The sequence below is a fragment of the Lynx canadensis genome, chromosome A3, assembly GCF_007474595.2.
Source record: "Lynx canadensis isolate LIC74 chromosome A3, mLynCan4.pri.v2, whole genome shotgun sequence".
Lineage (NCBI taxonomy): Eukaryota > Metazoa > Chordata > Mammalia > Carnivora > Felidae > Lynx > Lynx canadensis.
The window spans coordinates 114,145,976-114,166,635 of NC_044305.1; the positions used below are offsets into that span (position 1 = coordinate 114,145,976).

The following is a 20,660-nucleotide window of genomic DNA, read 5'->3' on the forward strand; positions in this document are numbered from 1 at the left end:
TTGCTGTCCAGTTTTCCCAGCACCATTTGCTGAAGAGATTGTCTTGATTCCATTGGATATTCTTTCCTGCTTTGTCAAAGATTAGTTGACCACACATTTGTGGGTCCATTTCTGGGTTTTCTGTTCTGTTCCATTGATCTGAGTGTCTGTTTTTTGTGTCAGGGTCACAATCTCTTGGTTGGAGTTCGAGCCCTGAATTGGGCTCTGCGCAGACACTGCAGAGCCTGCTTGAGATTCTTTATTTCCCTCTCTCTTTGCCCCTCCCCTACTCTCTCTCCCTCTCTCTCAAAAATAAACATTTAAAAAAAAAGTGTATGAAAGTATGGAAGGAAATATTCTTCCTAATAGTTTTTTTTTTTAATTTTTTTTCAACCTTTTTTATTTTATTTTTGGGACAGAGAGAGACAGAGCATGAACAGGGAAGGGGCAGAGAGAGAGGGAGACACAGAATCGGAAACAGGCTCCAGGCTCTGAGCCATCAGCCCAGAGCCTGACGCGGGGCTCGAACACACGGACCGCGAGATCGTGACCTGGCTGAAGTCGGACGCTTAACCGACTGCGCCACCCAGGCGCCCCTATTCTTCCTAATATTTGAAGACTTATCTAATCAGCAGAGAAGTCATTCATGTCAGGCATGTGTTTTCATTGTTCCACACTTGTCAGTTGCAGCCATTGCTTAGCTATGGACATAAGAATTCAGTCCATCAATAGATGAATGGATAAAGAAGATGTGAGATACACACACACACACACACACACAGAGGAATATTACTCAGCCATAAAAAAGAATGAGAGCTTGCCATTTGCAACAGCATAGATTGATTTAGAGGGTATCAAGTGAAGTAAGTCAGAGAAAGACAAATACAGTATTTCACTCCAATGTAAAATTTAAAAAATAAAACGAACAAAGCAATAAAGAGACAAACAAAAACCAACCTATTAAATACAGAGAACAAACTAGTAGTGGCCAGAGGGGAGGTCTGTGAGGTTGATGGGTGAAATAGGTAAAAAGGGTTAAGAGTATATACTTCTTGATGAACACAGAGAAATGAATAGAATTGTTGAATCATATCTTATATACCTGAAATTAATATATCCCTGTATGTTATGTTATAAGAAACCATAGGAGACTCTTTTTTTTTTTTTAGGAGACTTTTTTTTTTTTAATTTTACTTTTTATTTTTAAGATTCACACCCAAATTAGTTAGCATATAGTGCAACAATGATTTCAGGAGTAGATTCCTTAGTGCCTCTTACCCATTTAGCCCATCCCCTCTCCCACCACCCCTCCAGTAACCCTCAGTTTGTTCTCCATATTTATGAGTCTCTTCTGTTTTGTCCCCCTCCCTGTTTTTATATGATTTTTGTTTCCCTTCCCTTATGTTCATCTGTTTTGTCTCTTAAAGTCCTCATATGAGTGAAGTCATAGGATTTTTGTCTTTCTCTGACTAATTTCACTTAGCATAATACCCTCCAGTTCCATCCATGTAGTTGCAAATGGCAAGATTTCCTTCTTTTTGATTGCCAAGTAATGCTCCATTGTATATATATACCACATCTTCTTTATCCATTCATCCATCAATAGACATTTGGGCTCTTTCCATACTTTGGCTATAGTTGATAGTGCTGCTCTAAACATGGGGGGTGCACGTGTCCCTTTGAAACAGCACACCTGTATCCCGTGGATAAATGCCTAGTAGTGCAATTGCTGGGTCGTAGGGTGGTTCTATTTTTAGTTTTTTGAGGAGCCTCCATACTGTTTTCCAGAGTGGCTGCACCAGCTTTCATTCCCAAGGAGACTCTTAACTATAGAGAATAACAGGTTGCTGGAGGGGTGGTGGGTGGGGGCTGGGGTAAATGGGTGATGGTTGTTAAGGAGGGCACTTGTGATGAGCACTGGGTGTTGTATGTAAGTGATGAATCACTGAATTGTACTCCTGAAACCAATATTACACTATATGTTAATTACTAGAATTTCATAAACATTTGAGAAAAAAGTTTAAAAAATAAAAAGAAATTTAAAAAAGATGAGTTATTTTATTTAAAAAAAAATTTTTTTTTTCAACGTTTATTTATTTTTGGGACAGAGAGAGACAGAGTATGAATGGGGGAGGGGCAGAGAGAGAGGGAGACACAGAATCAGAAACAGGCTCCAAGCCATCAGCCCAGAGCCCGACGCGGGGCTCGAACTCACGGACTGCGAGATCGTGACCTGGCTGAAGTCGGACGCTTAACCGACTGCGCCACCCAGGCGCCCCAAGATGAGTTATTTTATAGGATATTTGATTTATTTAGATTTGACTTGCTCTTGGTCTTACTACTATGTAATAGTCTGCTAATGGTATTGAAGAGGAATGTATAAATTCTATTAGTATTACATTAGCAACTTCAAGTAAGCCTTGAATATCTAAATTTAATTGTCCTGTAGACCAAAAATGTTACAAAAGACTTTTTAAAATTTTAAATTGGAACATAAAGCAATTATGTGTTTTCTGTTGTCTTCTAGAGTTTGCATCATTAGCTATATTGCTTTTATTTTTACACTCACTTCTGTTATGTTTGCCATAGTTTTATTTCTTTCAAAAGGTTTTTTTGTTTCAGAACATCTTGATTTTGAATCTGATGATTAAATTTAAAAACATTTTGTTTTTTAGCCATGCAGGATATACGTACTGTGGGTCTTGTGCTGCTCATGCTTACAAACAAGTGGATCCATCCATTACGTAAGTAATACATGGTTTTGTTTAAATGGGAAAAGGTTGGGAATTATATCATAACTGCTCTGTCATGAAGTAATTTGCTTTTGCGTGCTTATTGTCATATACTCGATTTCATTAGGAATTTGACTTTTTATTTAATACCTTCTGTAGATTATGAGAAGCTTTTGTATTGTTTTTCATTTCTGAACATTTAGTCTTGACTTTTCCTTTTGTTGGTAAATGTTTAGTTGTGGAACTGTTAGAAGGTTAAATATTTTGGTTTTTAAAGTTTTCTTTCAAAACCGAGGAGATGAACATCTTTAAGAAGAATGCAGAGGACTTTGTTCTGTGTTAATCATTTTGTAATTAAAAATTCTTTATTGTACTTGTGGTTAATGAAAGAAAATAATATTTCATTGAGAAGATGAAGTAGCTGAATTATTTTAGAATCTGATAGTGAACTTAATATGGCGTTTGAAGCATGTTAGCTCTTAGTAATTTGGTGGGAGCTCTGAAATTAGCTTTAAAATATTTTTCTGGCAAATTGAGACTTATAAAGTGATACACTATTCTCTAAAATAAGAAATTTGTGAAGTTGGAAAAGCTTCTGCTAGAAATAGTCACCCAAATTACTTAATTTACTGACTAGCAGTTTATTTAAATAGTTAATTCACAAATGTGAACCAGTATCAGGCTCCAGTCTGTATGCTAGTTTTACAGACACTCTACACATAGGTAAAGTCAGTTATCTTCCCTGTGTCAAATGTTGATTGCTAGGTTCGAGTTGTGCTAGTGGCGGTGGATGTAATCATTCCAAGGAAGTAACTCACAGCAGCCATGAGTTTAAAAAGGAAGCCTCACCCCACAGCCTACTCCTTTGCCTTTGAGCAATTTGTTCAAAAGAGATGCTCTTTTTTGTTCTTATGTAGTGTGCTCTGCTCATTGTATCATACCTCTGTTGGAAATTATTTTTAGTAAGTTTTTCATAATAAATAAAATAATGTTGCCAAATTGATGAAGTTTTGGTTAGCCTTCATTTATGTTTTGAGGAGTGTTTTAGCAAGTATTTAATACCTATTTAATGTACAATTTTAACTAATGTATTTCATATGTAAGAGCAAAAATAGATTGGAAAGATTTTCAGAAGCTTCCTTCATTTGATCCTGGGTCTGTAAATCAGTGATAATCAAACGTAGTTTATATGATAGCCTTTCCCAAACCTTTTTCTTTCTTTCTTTCTTTCTTTCTTTCTTTCTTTCTTTCTTTCTTTCTTTCTTTCTTTCTTTCTATATTTAATGTTTTTTATTTACTTTTAAGACAGAGAGAGACAAAGCATGAGTGGGGATGGGGCACAGAGAGGGAGACAAGAATTTGAAGTAGGCTCCAGGCTCTGAGCTATGAGTACAGAGCCCGATGTTGGGCTCTAACTCAGGAACTGTGAGATCACGACCTGAGCCGACATTGGAGACCTGAGCCAATGTTGGACGTTTAACCAACTGAGCCACCCAAGCGCCCCTCCCAAACCTTTTTCTATTTGATAATGTTATGTAGAGAGATATAGAATCTATATTGGTAGAAGCAGAAAGCATGTATTAAATAAGTGGATAGAAAGTGAGAATGGGAAGAAAAAGAGAAAAAGGAAGAAAGCCAAGGACTAAGATGATGATGATAAAGTGAGTGAGTAAAGAGAGGCAAATGATGCATGATGATGTGATCAGCCTATTTTTGTAATTAGTATATAATAATTGAATTTTGAATAAATCTAAAGGTCCTAATGTTAAAAATAATTCACAGTCATAGCTGTATTCTCTTGAAGGTGGCTGTCCTTGAGATTGGCAGTGTTACAAAGTTCTTTGAGAAAATAGAGAAAGAACATCCTCCTGGGAACTATGAAAAGTATAGAGAAGAAATAACAGTCCAAGAGAGATTAAATTCTATACCACTAGCTTCCATTCTTACCTTCCATACTAATTCATTCCCTACATGTCAACCACGATCATCTTTTGTACTATCTTGTACTTTGAATGGATCTTTTACCTTTGCATCATTTCATTAACATCTTACATAGAACATTTAGATGATATTTGTTTTTTTTAATGTTTATTTTTGAGAAAGAAAGAGAGAGAGAGAGAGAGAGAGAGAGAGAGAGAGATAGGGAGGGAATGCGAATGGGGGAGGGGCAGAGAGAGAGGGACACAGAATCCGAAGCAGGCTTCAGGCTCTGAGCTGTCAGCCCAGAGCCCAACATGGGGCTTGAAGTCACAAACTGTGAGGTCCTGACAAGCCGAATTCGGTTGCTTAACGGACTGAATCACCCAGGCACCCCTAGAAGATATTTGTTAATTGAGTTATGCCAATCTTTTGAATGTTGACATTTCATTAGAAAGTGCCAAAAAAACACATTTGTTGATATTACCACAAATTTCATCAGAAATATCTTTAATTATTGGGAAGCTGTTAATTTCATAGTCGTAGAAGTTTTGCAGAAGTCTAATTTTCACTGGAAAACTTCAGGTATATCTTGGGTAATGTTTTCTTTGAAGTGGCAGGCCAATTTTGTTCGTTTTCTAGGAAATTTCTGCTAAGTACCTAAATTGGAATAGCCATAATTTGACTACAGTCATTTTTTGAAGTAAAAATTGTGTTCCATGAAAAAAAGGTCTAGGTTTGGATTACACTCAAAAATCACACAAATGTTTTCCCTGAGACATAATTCTATATATATCAAAAGTGCTTTATGCATTTCAATCACTACAAATTTAAACATTTGTCATACAAAATATTTTTATAAAATTTTACTCAGAGTTCAAGATTTATTGGAAGTAAGTGATACTGGCCTTAAAAAAACAAGCAAAAAACCTTGGTGTGGGTGGAGGTAACGGATGTATGACTAGTAGTGCGTTCTGATTCCATTATCTTGATCACAGTTCTGATGTGCTAATGGTTTAATTTACCCAGCCGCATTTTTGTACCATAAATGCAGATGGCAACATAGTGGGAAAGGCAGGTTCCTCATTATTACTAAAACGGTATTGATTTTGTGGACTTCTTGGAAGGGTCTTGAGGCATCTACAGTCCACAATTCAAGAAATGCGGTGATACCAGGATGATTGGATTTAGATTATGGGAAAGGTGTTGGGGAAGGCATTTGATTTTGGGGAAGGAAATGATTTTGAAGCCAAGCAGAAGGAACAGTAGCATGTGTGAAGGCTTTCGCCTAGATGTAGTTGTTCCAGTCATCAAAGAACCGCAAGACCAGTATCATAGACTATTGTGATCAAGGGGTGGGGGTGGGGAAAGTAATGCAAGACAGGGCTAGTTCACTGAGACTTTAGAACCCATTTTAAGGATTTTAGATCTTATCCTCCAATTATATGAAAAATCACTGAAAGACTTTAAAAAATTTTTTTAGCATTTATTTATTTTTGAGAGAGAGAGAGAGAGAGAACAAGTGGGGGAAGGGCAGAGAGAGAGGGAGGGAGAGAGAGAGAAAGAGAGAGCAGGGCAGGGGCAGAGAGAGAGGGAGACACAGAATCCGAAGCAGGCTCTAGGCTCTGAGCTGTCATGCAGAGCCTGATGCAGGGCTTGAACTCACGGACTGTGAGATCATGACCTGAGCTGAAGTCGAACACTTAACTGACTGAGCCACACAGGTGCCCCAAGACTTTTTCAGCAAGGGAGTGATAGGATCTGATTTATGTTTCAAAAGGAGTAAAGGAATTTAAAAAATGATGCAATTAAGTTCTTTCCCATAATTATCATTGCTGAGTCTTTTCCTATTACTAAAACTTTAATTAAAAACCTGGAATTCAGGATGTACTTAGATAGTAATTTGATTTTGATTTATATCTTTCAGAAAGCCTTTCAGTTAGGAAAAGAGAGCCAAAGGAATCTTCTTTGTGGCCACATGTCATTTAGTTCTTCAGTTAAAATATCTCCACTTGCCAGGAAACATCTTTAGAGAATTACTTGTATTCCATTATTTAGATTAAATTGTTGAATATTTATAAGGGCAGATACTAAGGTAACTTACATATTTGATGCATAGACTATAATTCTTGTAGTAAGTAATTCCACAAATGTGAATTCTCTGGAGGTATTATATATGAACTACATTCCTTTCTTTCTTTTTAAGTTTTATTTATTTATTTTGAAAGGGAGAGAGTGCAAGCAGGGGAGGGGCAGAGAGAGATAGAGAGAGAATCCCAAGAAGGACCCTCACCGTCAGTGCAGAGCCTGATGCAAGGTTCAATAACATGAACCGTGAGATCATGACCTGAGCTGAAACCAAGAGTGTGTTTAATTGCAAGAATTTTGAAATTAATTGAAGGAAGGGAAAGTGACGTTGCTTCCAATGCCTGTATTACTTACTTCTCTTCAAAATATTCCTGTGGCCTTGGTGTTTATGGATCTAGCAATCTAGCAGAAAGAAAGAAAATAGTGTTTTTTATTTACATTATTAATTTGGTTGGCATGTAGCCAACAAAGAGACCCATTTTGAGATTATGCACTTTTTTTTCCTTCTTTTCATTGTCATGTAGCCTTTTTTAATTTTGGGGTTCATCACTTATAAGGGTTTTATATTGATGTGACCTAAACTTTTTTTCTGTGTTGCATATGAGTGAGTTTCTGCCAAACTAGAAGGAGTCTGTTGGGTACACAACTGGCGAATTCAGATGAGTGGGAACTCTTCCCTGTAGGTGTTACCATTTCATCCAGGTTGGGTCTGGCAAAAAAGGTGAACAAGGTAAATAAATAGTCAGGTACCAGAGGAGGCAATTAGACTTTACATGCTGACCTCTGATGTTTATTTCTGGAGTAGTGCTCCTATTTTGGTCACTGTTAGAACCTTGCTACACTTACCTAGAAACGTATCTATGTCTTGAGTTTAAATTGGTGTTTTAAAAGTCATCTCATATTTTAATTATATATGATGGATTTCCTAGAAGTGTTCTGATTTTAAATATTCTATTCTTCTGTCTTTTCATAGAAATGCATTCCTCAGTCATAAAAATGCCTTCTTTTTCATACTTGATTCTTGGTTCATGTAATAGCCATCCTTAGGCAAGTCACCTGAGCACTCAGAGTTACCATTGTCTGTTTCCCACATTAGACTTTAATTTTAAAAACTGTGGTGATATTTATGTACTGTTAAGAGGACATACTGGTAGCTCTTTTGTTCATTTAGGATTGTAATTTGATTTGATCTTTGGTGTGTGTGTGTATGTGTGTGTAAATGGTTGTTGATTTGCTCCTAGAGGTGATGACAAGAAGTGAGTATTAGTAGTGTAAGAAGAGGGGGAGGAAAGGAGATTATGATTTTAACTAGAAATGGCCTGTGGTTCAGGTCTTATGGTTTTCTGTATATGACATCTTGAGGAAGTTTTGGGACTCTAAACTGAGAATTGCTGTTTCCTTATCCACAGCATTCTTACCGTCCCCTCCCGCAGCCATAGCATGTAACATATAGCAGACAATAGGTTGTCTTAGCTGTAATTGAATTTTATGAAAATAAGTATATTGCCTAAGTACATTCCTTGACTTGCAAGTTTTTTTCCATTTTTTTTTTTTTTTTTAGGTTTTTTTTTTTTTGATGTTTTATTTTTAAGAGAGAGAGAGAGAGAAAATGAATGAGCGGGGGAGGGGCAGAGAGAGAGGGAGACAAAGAATCTGAAGCAGGCTTCAGGCTCTGAGTTGTCAGCACACAGCCCCATGTGGGGGTCTAACTCATGAACTGCCAGATCATGACCTGAGCCAAAGTCAGACGCTTAACCATCTGAGCCACCCAGGTGCCCCTACTTGCAAATTTTTGATATGAAAAAACTAGGTCATGTCTCAGTCTTTGTCCATTAATTGAGCAATGAGTAGTAATTAATTTTTTCTAGGTACATAGCTTATCATATAACCCCTTCTTTCTCATAGGTTTGGTTTCTCGAGTCTAAAAGTTTGTGTGTATGTGTGGTGGGGGGAAGTTTCGTTCATATGAATCTGGGAAAACAGAGAAAATGGATAGTTTTAGAATTTAGATTGTAGGGATGTTTGAGGTAAAATGAGGGGAAGTTAATTTTACTCTTGATGTCAAGATAAAGGGATTACAAAGATTTAAGCTATAGTTTAACCCAGTTCTTTTCTTTAGCTATAGTGCAAATAACACATAATCAAATTTCTTTGTTTTTGAGAATGACTTCTACTTGAATGGGAACAGGGAAAGCTTATTATACAGAATTTTTCTCAACAAGATTCCTTTTTTCTCTGCTATGGTAGAAATGTGGAAATAACTTTATCAGAATGGTTCTTTGTAGTGATATTTTGTATGGAGTTTTATAAATTATGCTATTATGTATTTCTATTAAAATTGTGGCAGATCTTCGGAGGCAAGGTTAGAATGTGTTAGTATTTTAAGATTTTATTTAATAGCTGAAATGTTTAAATTCAGTTAATATAGCTACTGACAACCTTCTGTATCTCAGGCATTGTGAATACAGAAATGATTTTAAGCATATCAGTTGCTTTACTGTAGATCAGTAAATCAATAACTAGTATGCCTAGGTGTTGAAAATGGTTCCTTTAAAGGCCTTCCAACAAAAAGACAAAGATAAGGAATTGAATTTAATTAACTGAGAAGCAAATCATTAGTGGGCATATTAGTTTGCTAGGGATGCCGTAATAAAATACCATGAAGTAGGTGGCTGAAAACAACAGAAATTTATTTTCTCACAGTTCAGAGGCTGGAAGTCTAAGATGAAGGTGCTGGTAGAGTTGGTTTCTCCTGAAGCCTGTCTCGTTGGCCTGCAGACGGCTGTCTTCTTGATGCCTCTTCACATGGTCGCCTCTCTGTGCATGTGCACCCCTGGCATCTCTTCCCCTTCTTATAAGGATACCAGTCACTGGATTCAGTCCTTACATGAACAGCCTCATTTTAACTTAATGATGTGTTAAATACCTTAGCTCCTAATATGGTTATGTTCTGAGGTACTGGGATGGAACTTCACCATAAATTTTAGGGGTGCATAATTTAGTTCATAACAGTAGGTAATGAAATCAGTCAAGAAGGAAAATGGTACCACATGTGATTTTTAAAAATTACTTGTTTTTTTCCCTTTCGTTTAATAAGGTTTGTGTAGAAGTGCAATTGTTCTGTGCTTTTTGTTGTGTATCTCCTAGCCGGAGAATTTTCATCCTTGGGCCTTCTCATCATGTGCCCCTCTCTCGATGTGCACTTTCCAGTGTGGATATATATAGGACACCTCTGTATGACCTTCGTATTGACCAAAAGAGTAAGTATATAGAAATCTTATAGCTTTTAAACAGCTAAAGAGTTTTTAAAATAAGAATTGTAAGTTAATTTAAAAAATTGAAAATGTGAATATTGTAAGTATTCTCTCAGTTTTAAAGATAAAATTGATTGCAACTTATCTGCAAACAGCAAAAACAAAGAAAGGATATCTTCTGTATGCCTAAAAGATGACTAGACTTTTTTTGCCAGCCACAAAAATCTCTGTCAGGTCCACTAGTCTCCAGACTGTTAGTGGTTACATCTGTATTGGGGGAAGTACCATGTACTCACTATACCACGAGACAAGAAGTTAGTATGCACCGTAACTTGATGAAAGATCCTGGACATGTTAGTCTGCCTCTGTGTTATTACTTGCCTCATTGTAAATAGATTATGGTGATAATGCCTTTATTTCCTCTCAAATAATCTTTATGGGGGAAAAGAAATAAGATGGTACTTGTGAAACTCTGAAACAAAAGCTGAAATAAATCTCGTGTATTTTATTTTTAAAACATGCCTGTTACTTTGATATATTTTTTCCATAGGATTTTAGAAATCACATCTTTATTTAGTTGTATCTCACTTTATCCATTGAATGTATAAATTAAAACCTTTGACTTTATAATAGTATTTTTGGACGAGGGGGGAGCATAATTTTAAAAATATAGAACAGTACAGAGAATAGTGTAACAAATATTCTTGTACTTACCATCCACAGTTGACTCAGAATTTTTCCCTTATCTGAATTCCGTTTACTTTCCCAAAGACCATCTTCATAACTTGCTGTGTATTCTTCCAGGGCATCAAATTACATTTTAAGTATGTTGTGTGCTTATTGTTTCTAGAAATTTTGGAACACATTCTTCTGTAGAATGAAAGAAGCCATTTGCAAAATAGATAATCAGCTCGTTTTCCTATTTTTAGGCCTAATTTTTCATAGTTTGGGGTTTTCATTACCATGGAGTATTAGTAATTTGTTGTTAGAATAATTTTTACTAATGAAGCTGGAGTATAACTAGCCTTACTACTCTCTGTGATGCTCTTAGGGGACACACTTTATTTTTAATACCTTGGGGCATTCAGAAAATTTTGGTTTTAGATAGCATCCTAATGAGGGAATGGATGATTTTTAATAAGGTATAGTTTTGCAAAAAAAAAACAAAAAACAAAAAAAAAGAGTTATACTATCATTTGTGTCTTTCTCTGATATTGGTAAACCCATTTATAAAAATGTTGGTTCTCTTCTATGATAAAACTATTCTTACTCATTTTACATATTAAATTTCATCTTTTTTTTGATACAATATCCAGTTTTAAGTTTGATTTATCAGAAGGGTCTGAATTACTAGATCATTTTAAGATTATTTATGGCATGGTACTCTGGTGAATTTATGTTCTGGGCTGCCCCAGAGGCCTAATTTTTAATTTTGAGGAATATAGCATGCTTCCTAGGAATTTTCTGTTCCCAGTGTGGCAGGCATCTGAGGTGGGAAATAATAATCCCATAGATTTTATTATAAAAGAAAACAAAACATAAAAACTGTATTATTAACCTCACAAGTAGGTAGATCAGTGGCTTTGCCATATTTTACTAGGAGTTCTAATCAACTATGTTCTTGTTGGCATGTGCTGATTAAAGTCAAGGAAAAGCTTAGACCCAGAGGTGATTTTAGATGTAATGAAAAGAACTGATGAAAATTTTGAATTACTATTTTAATATAACTGTGTAATATATGAAAGTGTTAAGTAGTCATTACATGTGTTATTGCTTTGTCTGGTATATAAAAAGCTACTTTTTTCTTCTTTTTTTAAGATAAAAATGAGGGAAATTATTATGTGGTACTTCTGTCTCTTGACAAAGCGTGTAGTTTTTTGTTACTGAGTGGAGTCTCACAGAATGAGGATATACATTAATATATTTGTTTTACTATATTTTGAAATCTCTTTAGTTTACGGAGAACTATGGAAGACAGGAATGTTTGAACGCATGTCTCTGCAGACAGATGAAGACGAACACAGTATTGAAATGCATTTGCCTTATACAGCTAAAGCCATGGAAAGGTATACTGATTAATATAAGAAATCCCAGAGAAATCATAAATATTAATTTCTTTGGAATTATTTTCACTGGGTAAAATATTTAGGATAAGGAGATATAAAAAAATTTTTTTGTTGTTTGATGGGCGCCTCGCTGGCTCAGTTGGTAGAGCATGTGCCTCTTGATCTTGGAGTTGTGAGTCTGAGCCCCACACTGGGTGTAGAGATTACTTAAAAATAAAAAGTCCTAAAAAAGTTTTTTTTGTTCTTTGAAATGATATAAAAATTTGCGATAGATTTTCCTATTGTGGATTGAAGTTGGTTTTGACTAGTTTGCCTATAAAGGCTGACCATATGAATTGATAATGGTTGTTTTATTGGGTGATAATATTTTAAAAACCTGTGTGTGTGTGTGTGTGTGTGTGTGTGTGTGTGTGTGTGTGTGTGTTGATCTGCCTGTTATTTTATTCATTAGACATTTATCTCAGAATAACAGTTACATTCTTTTATGCTGTAAGTAAGTAATCACACAATTTTAGATTTGGAAATTACATAGAAGGTCATTTATTTCAGTCTTATGCAAAGTACATGAATATCTTTTAAAATATGTGTGACAGATTATTTGGGACTCCTAAAGGTCTTCCAGTGATAGGATGTACACAAAACTACTAAGTAGAATGAGGACAAGGACAGTATCTATTTTATTCTTCACTTGTATCCCAGTGCATAGTGCAATGCCCATTACATAGTCATTAATGTATTTTGTAAAAAGAAAAATTTTTTAAAGAGCTTTCTTTCTTCTTTTAGGGCAGTATTCAAATTAGAAAGTCTTCCTTTTGTAGGTCACATTTCTCTAATTTTTCAACTGTTTCCTTTATATGGACTTAATATTCCGTACATAGTTTCACTAGTTCTAAATGTGGTGAGATTATTCCTTCTGGATCTTGTCCCTATATTCTCTTAGTAAAATACGGGATATATCATATAGGTTTTCAGTAAATGTTTTTTGATTAAATGATCAATGTAGCCCGAGATCACATTAACATTATTCATGCTGATATGGCTTACATACTATTGGCTAATACACTTGTGGTCAGCTAAAACCAAGTCTTTTTCATACAGTTAAATTGAATTATTTTCTCTCTTGTACTTTTGGGGTTTCCTTTCAACCCTCAGTTACTACTGTTTAATTTTTTCTTGTTGGTTTTAGTCTATTATGGTAGTCTTTTTGGATCATTTCCACTCTTAATTCTGTTATCAAAGTATTATTTAACTTCTCTCAGTCTTATGTTATCCACATCTATACACAGTGATAACTATGATGAATTGTATATGCCTGAAGAAGTTTCCAAAAATCAGTGTGATAATAAATTATAAAGAATATAATTTTAGGTTAATTGTGTTTTACTACATTCTAATTCTTCAGAAATTGTTAAACCAATGTATGCTGTTTATTTCTCGGAATGCTAGTATAATCAGAACACTCCATTCTTCAGTTACATAGAATAAGAGAAAACTTTTATTATTTCCTGAAATGTTTGCATATTTTGTTATGAAAAAATATATTTTAGACCTGGTAAATTTCAACACACTAGAACCAGTACAATTAAAGCCAACAATATCCTTAAGGAAGTTTTAACAAAATAACATTTTTTGTTGTTATTTCAAAAGTAAAATGTGTAATATTGAAAATTTAGGAAAATAGAAACTTAAAATCAACAAAAATTCTTTTTAATAATTCCCCTTCTATTAAATGGTGTTAAATAACCACTATTAAATTATATCACTTCTCAAGAGACCTTCCCTCTCTCCCAGATTACATTTGCATCTCTGATACTGACTAGTACCTAGAAGGTACCTAGTGCTTTTCCTTTATAGCCTTTGGTGCACTCACTGTGTATATTAGTTATGTGTTACTGCACAAGATATTGCTCCAAAACTTAGAGGCTGAAAATCACAACTATTTTATTGCTCAAAATTTTTAGGTCAAGAGTTTAGGCAGGGGACACCTTGCTCTGGTCCATGAAGAGTTGACTGAGGTAACCTGAATGGGGTTAGAGGATCCAAGATGGCCTTAGTGCTGGTTTTTAGTTGTTAGTTGACCTCATTTGTTCTCTAGGTAGCTGGTTCATTCATCAACCAGGGCTTTTCTCTCTTCTTGGCTTCTGTCTAGAAGGATAGCCTGGATTTGTTTACATGGTGATTTTGGTAACAAGAGAACAAAAACAAAAGTTTCTCAGCCTGTTAAGGGCTAGGTCTGAAACTACATGGCATTATTTTTATCACAGTCTCTTTTTTAAAGCAGAACACAATGTCAGCCAAGATTTAAAGGAAGGAGAAATAAATAGAGTCCGCCTCTTTTTTTTTTTTTTTTTAAATTCTAGTTAGTTAACATATAGTATAATATTGGTTTCAGGATTAGAAATAGATGATCAATACTTTTCTTGATGAGAGAAGTAGCACGTGTATACAGGAATAGGAAGAATTGTTGGCAGCCATCTTTGCAGATGGATTACCACAGTTCTTCTGGTGGGCAATTCAGTGTTTCTCCAACATGCAGTATTCAGCCCTCTTAAGATGCCCAGAAATCTCATTCATTTATACCCTCAGGTTCAAAGTCTGTTGCCTTATGATCTGCATGAGGTTAAGATGTGGATGAGGCTTTCTGGGTACAGCTCCTCTTGATTTGGATACCTGTGAACTAAGAAGACAAGTTTTACTCCATTCCCACCCTGCCATACACTCAGTATACAATTTTGAGACAGGAACACTTAATCACAATAGAGCCTCCTAGTGGAGAGTGAAAGAATGGCAGCCTCTGACCCAAAGCATTTGTGGAATCTGATCAGGGAACAGAGAATGTTCTTTGATTATGGCTTGTTTCTGGCTTCTGGTTGCAGCTTCATAATTCCTTATTTTTCTCAGCTCTTAGCTTGCTCCTTTGGGCTCTTGGCTCTACTCACTGACTCATTTTTATTTCTCCATAAGAAATGGGCCTTGTTTACACCTAAGTAGCCATTTCAGTTGGCTTCATGTATGTGACAGTTTGAAAACCTAAAGGCCTCTCTCTTTTCATTTGGAACAGTGTTTGTTTTAGTCCAAACGGATAGAACTCCATTAAATACTGTGGGTTTTCTATTTATCAGTTTATAAGTGCATTCCATTAGACAAAAATTGCATCCACAGTTCTTTCAGTGACAGGACTGTCTCTACTTTGGATCCCAAGTTAGGATCCTGTAAGGTTCTTAGAAGCCCTTTTGCCTATCTAAGAGAGTATTTAAGCCTTACCTTACTAAGTCTTTCTGTTTTGGGGGCTCATTCAGTTAACTGTCCAACTCTTGATCTCAGCTCAGGTTCTGATCTCACAGTTTGTGAGATCTAGGCCTGCATTGGACACTGTGCTGAGAGTGTGGAGCCTGTTTGGGATTCTCTCTTTCTCCTTCACTCTCTGCCCCTCTGCTGCTTACTCTCACTCTTTCTCAAAATAAGTAAACTTAAAAAAAGTCTTTTTGTGGTCTTAATAAAAGGTTTTACAGATGAATTTTTGATTTGATGATTGTGAGCCCATGATTTATTGGCAGCACTCCGAATTTGATCTTTGTCTTTATGTTGTTTCTTTGACAGTCTCTTGCTATCTGTAGAGGCTAGTGATGAAAAACAGCTATTTTTCAACTAGGCAACTCCTGCTTAGAAATCTTTCGTTTAACTTCTGCATGTAACTCTTTAGCTCATGTTATTCTTCTTTTACCTTCTCACACTTGGCTATAGAGAAGCCAGTGACACTTTGAATATTTTGCCTGGAAATCTTCTTAGCTAGATCTACGTGTTCACTAGGTATATTTTTAATGTTCTAAGTTACTACTTGGAATTGTGTGTAATTATGCTAATTGTTGTGACAGTAAACAATACGGGCCCCTTTTCTCCTGGTCTTGCATAGCAGTTTCCTTACTGCTCTTCCAGTTTACTGTCTTCATGCCCTTTCGATTCTGCCTGCCTCTGTGTCCTCAAAGCCAATGTTTTAGGTTTTCTGTTCCAGTAGTAACCTTTTTAAGCACCATTGTTCGTCTCACTTACCTACTGTATATAGCATAACAAATCACCTCAAAGTGCCTTTTTTTTTTTTTTTTTTTTTTTTGCTTATGACCCTGAACTAGACATTTTGTCAGGGGTGAGTGCTTACAGCTCGTCTCTGTTTCATCTGCTGCCAGTTGAAGCAGGCTGATGTAGGCTGAAGGCTCTAAGATGCCTTCACTTGTTGTCTGGGGCTGTGATGCTGGTTGTCTGCTGAGGCAGCTTGGTTCTCGTCTTCATGATCTCCCATCTCCCATCTCCACCTGTTGTCACTTGCCCTTCAGGGCCTCTCTCTTCCCATGGTGTCCTCTTGCAGGATAGCCTTGGACTATATGAAGTTCATGGCAGTTCAGGGCAGCAAGAAAGCAGGCTAGAATTGTTCAGGCCTTGTAATATCTAGGCTTGGAACTGGCACAGTGTCAGGCCATATTCTACTCGTTGAAGCAAGTTTCAAGGCTAGGTTCAAGGGGAGGAGAAAGAGACTCTACTTTTCATGGGAGGAGTTGGCATGAGCATTCAGAAGTGGGAGGAATTTTCAGGGATGTTACCTAAAGACAGCCTACCATAGTACCACTGCAGTTAAATAGCTCTTTTGGTGATTACCTGTTTGTCACCTATCCCTGGTAATTCCCCAATCTCTCTGTGCCTGAGGGCAGCTTGTCTTCACCTTCCGTGCCCAGCTCGGTACCTGGTACACAAAAGGATTTCCTGTAATTAATTGTTAAGTGAATTATAATGATCTTCCCATTTGCAATACTTTCATTAAATAGTTTTCCCAAAATGAGGTCAGATGTCTTTTTTATTAGCTGCTTTTCATATCATGACCATATTTCCATGTCATTTTACTCTTTTTGATTGAGTATACATAGACGTTGTAGTATAGTTTATGTAATAGTTTAATCAATTGACCATTTAATTTCCTAACTTTTCTTTCATTTTTTTCACTATAATCATTACAGATTTTTAAAAATTAAATACCTAGGTGTTTACTTATAATTCTGTGTATTATCTTAAACAGATTTAAAAAACAATACTCATTTCAACTTTTAAAATAATAATGAGTAGTGTAAAGGAGAAAACATGATATGACCCATAATCTCCTTGCTTGGTTTGATCCTGTTGACATTAAAAAAATACTTGTACAGTACCGTACATGGCTTCAAAATGTAAATAGCATCAAAAAGAATAAAATTAACAGTTTAAAGCCTCCCTGCTTCTCCTCAACCATGTTGATTAGTAGTAGAAATTGTTATGCATATGCTAACAATATACGTATGCATATATGTTTGTGTATTATATATTATATATATAAGATTTACATACATATTTATTTGTGTGAATAAAACCTGCAAATGAGATAATATCTTAGGTACTTTATTTTGATCCTTTTTTCCATGTATATCTTTACTATGAGATTCATAATAAATTTTATATTGCTAATAATTGTATTCAGACAGTTAATTTAGGATATGTAGAAATGATCCATTTTGAAAAAATTGAGTTAACTCTGAAAATTAACAGCACTGGATCTCAGCTCTTCTTTTTTTTCCATTTTATTTTACTTGTTCAGTTACATTTAATGTCCTCCCCCCCCCCCCCCACATTCTTTCTGTGTCATACCCATGTACTGTTTGTTTGCAGTTTAAAATTTTAATTGATTTTTTTGGCAATTTATATATACAGTAAAATGTACTCTTTAAGGCACAGAATTCTGTGAGTATTGACAAATGCAGAGTTGTATATATCCACCACAGTCCAGATATAAAACAATTCCTCTGCCTCAGTTGCACAATTTTTTGTTCAGAGAAATGTGCAGAGTAAATAGAATGCTTTAGTAACTTTGAAAGTGTTCCATTGAGAAATATGGCACTCTAAAACCGTTCATGTTCATTATAAAAATAGTCATCATTATTATCTTAGCCATTTACTACTTTTTGTTACTGCCAATATTTTGGAACATAGACAACTTGAAAGTACAGTACAATGTGTACTTAAATCTGTCCCATCTTCTGCTTTAGGTTCTAGTCAATCTTATAAATTCAGTGTGGTTAGGATTTGATAACTCTTGAAGTGCTTAGACTATTATAAAAAAAAACAGCAACTTGATTTTGTGTAGTTTACCCAGATATTTAAGCTGAAGTCTTGTAATTCTTACGTTTGTCCATATTGATTATATGTTTGAGTTCCTCGAGTGAGAACACTATCCGATGGCTTGGTTTGGTATTAAACACTATTAACTGAACAGTTTTCTCTGTTCTTAATGGTCTTGCATTAGTGTACATTTGTTACAGTTGATGAAGAAATATTGATACATTATTAATACCTAGTCATAGCTTAATTAGGGTTCCCTTTTGGTGTTACATAGTTTATGGGTTTTACCAAATACCTAATGTCATGTTAATCTACCATTATAGTACCATACAGAATCATTTCATTGTCCTAAAATCCCCTGTACTCTGCCTGTTTCCATCCTCTCCCCCTCCACTCCCCCCAACCATACCCTGGTAACCATTTACCCTTTACTGTATCCATAGTATATAGTCATATTGTTTTTGGAATGTCATATAATGGAACCATACTATATGCAGCCCAAGTTGGCTTCTTTGATTTAATAATATACTTTCAAGATTCCTCCATGTCTTTTTTTGGCTTGATAGCTTATTTCTTTTTATTGCTGAGAATATTGTGTTCTATGGATGTATCACAGTTTATCCATTCACCTCTTAAAGGATTATTGGTATACTTGGATTAATAACTCTCACATGTGTTACTGCTATCTACTACTGCCCTTGTTTTTTATTTCTTTTTTGCTTTCTGTTAATGTTTCTGCCTTCTGTGGTTTTAAGTGAGCATTTTATGATTCCATTTTTTTCCCCTCTAAGCATACCAGTTATAGTACTTTTTTTTAAAGCTTTGGTGGGTGCTCTAAAGTTTGCAACATACATTTGCAGTGAATCCAAGTGCACTTTAAAACAACACTGTACTGTTTCATAGGTAGTACAAGTATCTTATAACAGTATTTCCTATTTGTCCTTCCTGTCTCTTGTAATACTGCAGTCATTTGTAAGCTCTAATTACAGCATGTTGCTTACTATTAAGTTTGAAGGAATTGTTATCTCTTGGATCAATTAAGAATAAGAAAAATACGGGTTGCCTGGGGGTTGTCTCAGTTGGTTAAACATCAGGACTCTTGGTTTCAGCTCAGGTCATGATCTCACAATGGTGAGATTGAGCCCTGTGTAGGGCTCTGCTCGACAGTGTGGAGGACTACTTAGGATTCTCTCTCTTCCTCTCCTCTCTCTCTCTCTCTGCCCCTTCCATGCTCATCTGTGCTTTCTGTCTGTCTGTCTGTCTCTCTCTCTCAAAAATAAGTAAATAAACTTAAGAAAAATAAGAAAAATAAACTGAAATAAACTAAGATGTTGCTTTATTGCTTTCTTTCTTGATGTAGAATCTGAGTTCTGACCCTAGACTCATTTTCCCTTTTTCTGAAGAACTTTTTTAACAGTTGAACCTCTGATTGTATCTCTTAGTACTTGCTATTTTGGGTTGAAAGAAGGAATTCTTTATCACCACCTCAGGAATACACGAGAAACTCCTTTATGATGTTTGTTTAAATCACAAATTAAGAATAATGTATTTTATATATGGGGAGTAATTTTGTAGGCTAGTAAACAAAACTCATTTTGGCTCCAAGTGGTGATTCTCCTCCCTTAAGTTTTTCTTAGTTAATATGTATAAAAATTTGATTGGTTTAAAATGTTTTAAGACATTTCTCCTGTCAAGATTTAAAACATTTGGTTATATTAACATTTAATATGTTAACATTTCAAATGTATAGAGCTACCTAGCGTGTACTACTCTCTGTGGAAAGAATAATGGGAAATAGACAAGCAAACATGGTATATTTTTCTCAGCATATAGCCTGGTAAGAAAGTTAAAAAATGTATATAAATAAATGTAATATAATTCAAAATATATTAAGTGCAGTTGAGTTTGTGAGATCAGAGAAAAAGGGGATGTGGGAACAGAGAGATGAAGTTAGGAGAGCACACAGGTTGCTTCATGGCAGAGAGAGCATTTGAGCGGACTTTGAAGATGGCTGAAGTTTTCTCAGAATGGGGGCAGAAGGTTTCCTGTGGGAAAGGGAATTCTGTAAATACAAAGTTACAGGAGTAGGAAACCCCAGGGCTAAGAATAGAGAGCTACCTGCCTTGGCCTAATGTAGTTGCAGAAGGCTGCCTACTAACTGAGGTATGTCTATAGATTTTTTTGTGTGGCCTGCAATTTAGGAAAACATTTTCTTATATATATGAATGTTTTTGGTTGGCTCTTAGTCCTGCCATTTCCTGTTATCTTATACCTTATCCACCTTTTAAATGTATATAATGCCAGCCTGGAGCTGGAGGCATTTGGGTAAGTGACCTGTAAAGACATACAGTAAGAGGGGCAAGATTAGCTAGTGGAACAGTGGGTTGGGACCATATTATAGAGGTCATTGAATGTCATTTTAAGATATTTGTATTTTATCCCCTGATTGGTATAGAGCTAGTTAAAAGTTGCTTAGCAAAGGAAGG

At 35.6% G+C, this 20,660-nt stretch overlaps 1 protein-coding gene across 1 annotated transcript in view; it reads left to right on the forward strand.

Annotated features, from left to right (window-relative positions):
• The window catches only part of MEMO1 (mediator of cell motility 1), a 132,015-nt gene that overhangs the window by 82,347 nt on the left and 29,008 nt on the right, over nt 1–20,660 (forward strand). Inside the window, 3 exon segments of the mRNA XM_030311356.3 lie at nt 2,655–2,723; nt 9,864–9,976; nt 11,925–12,036. Of these exon segments, the coding sequence (XP_030167216.2) occupies nt 2,655–2,723; nt 9,864–9,976; nt 11,925–12,036 (294 nt within the window).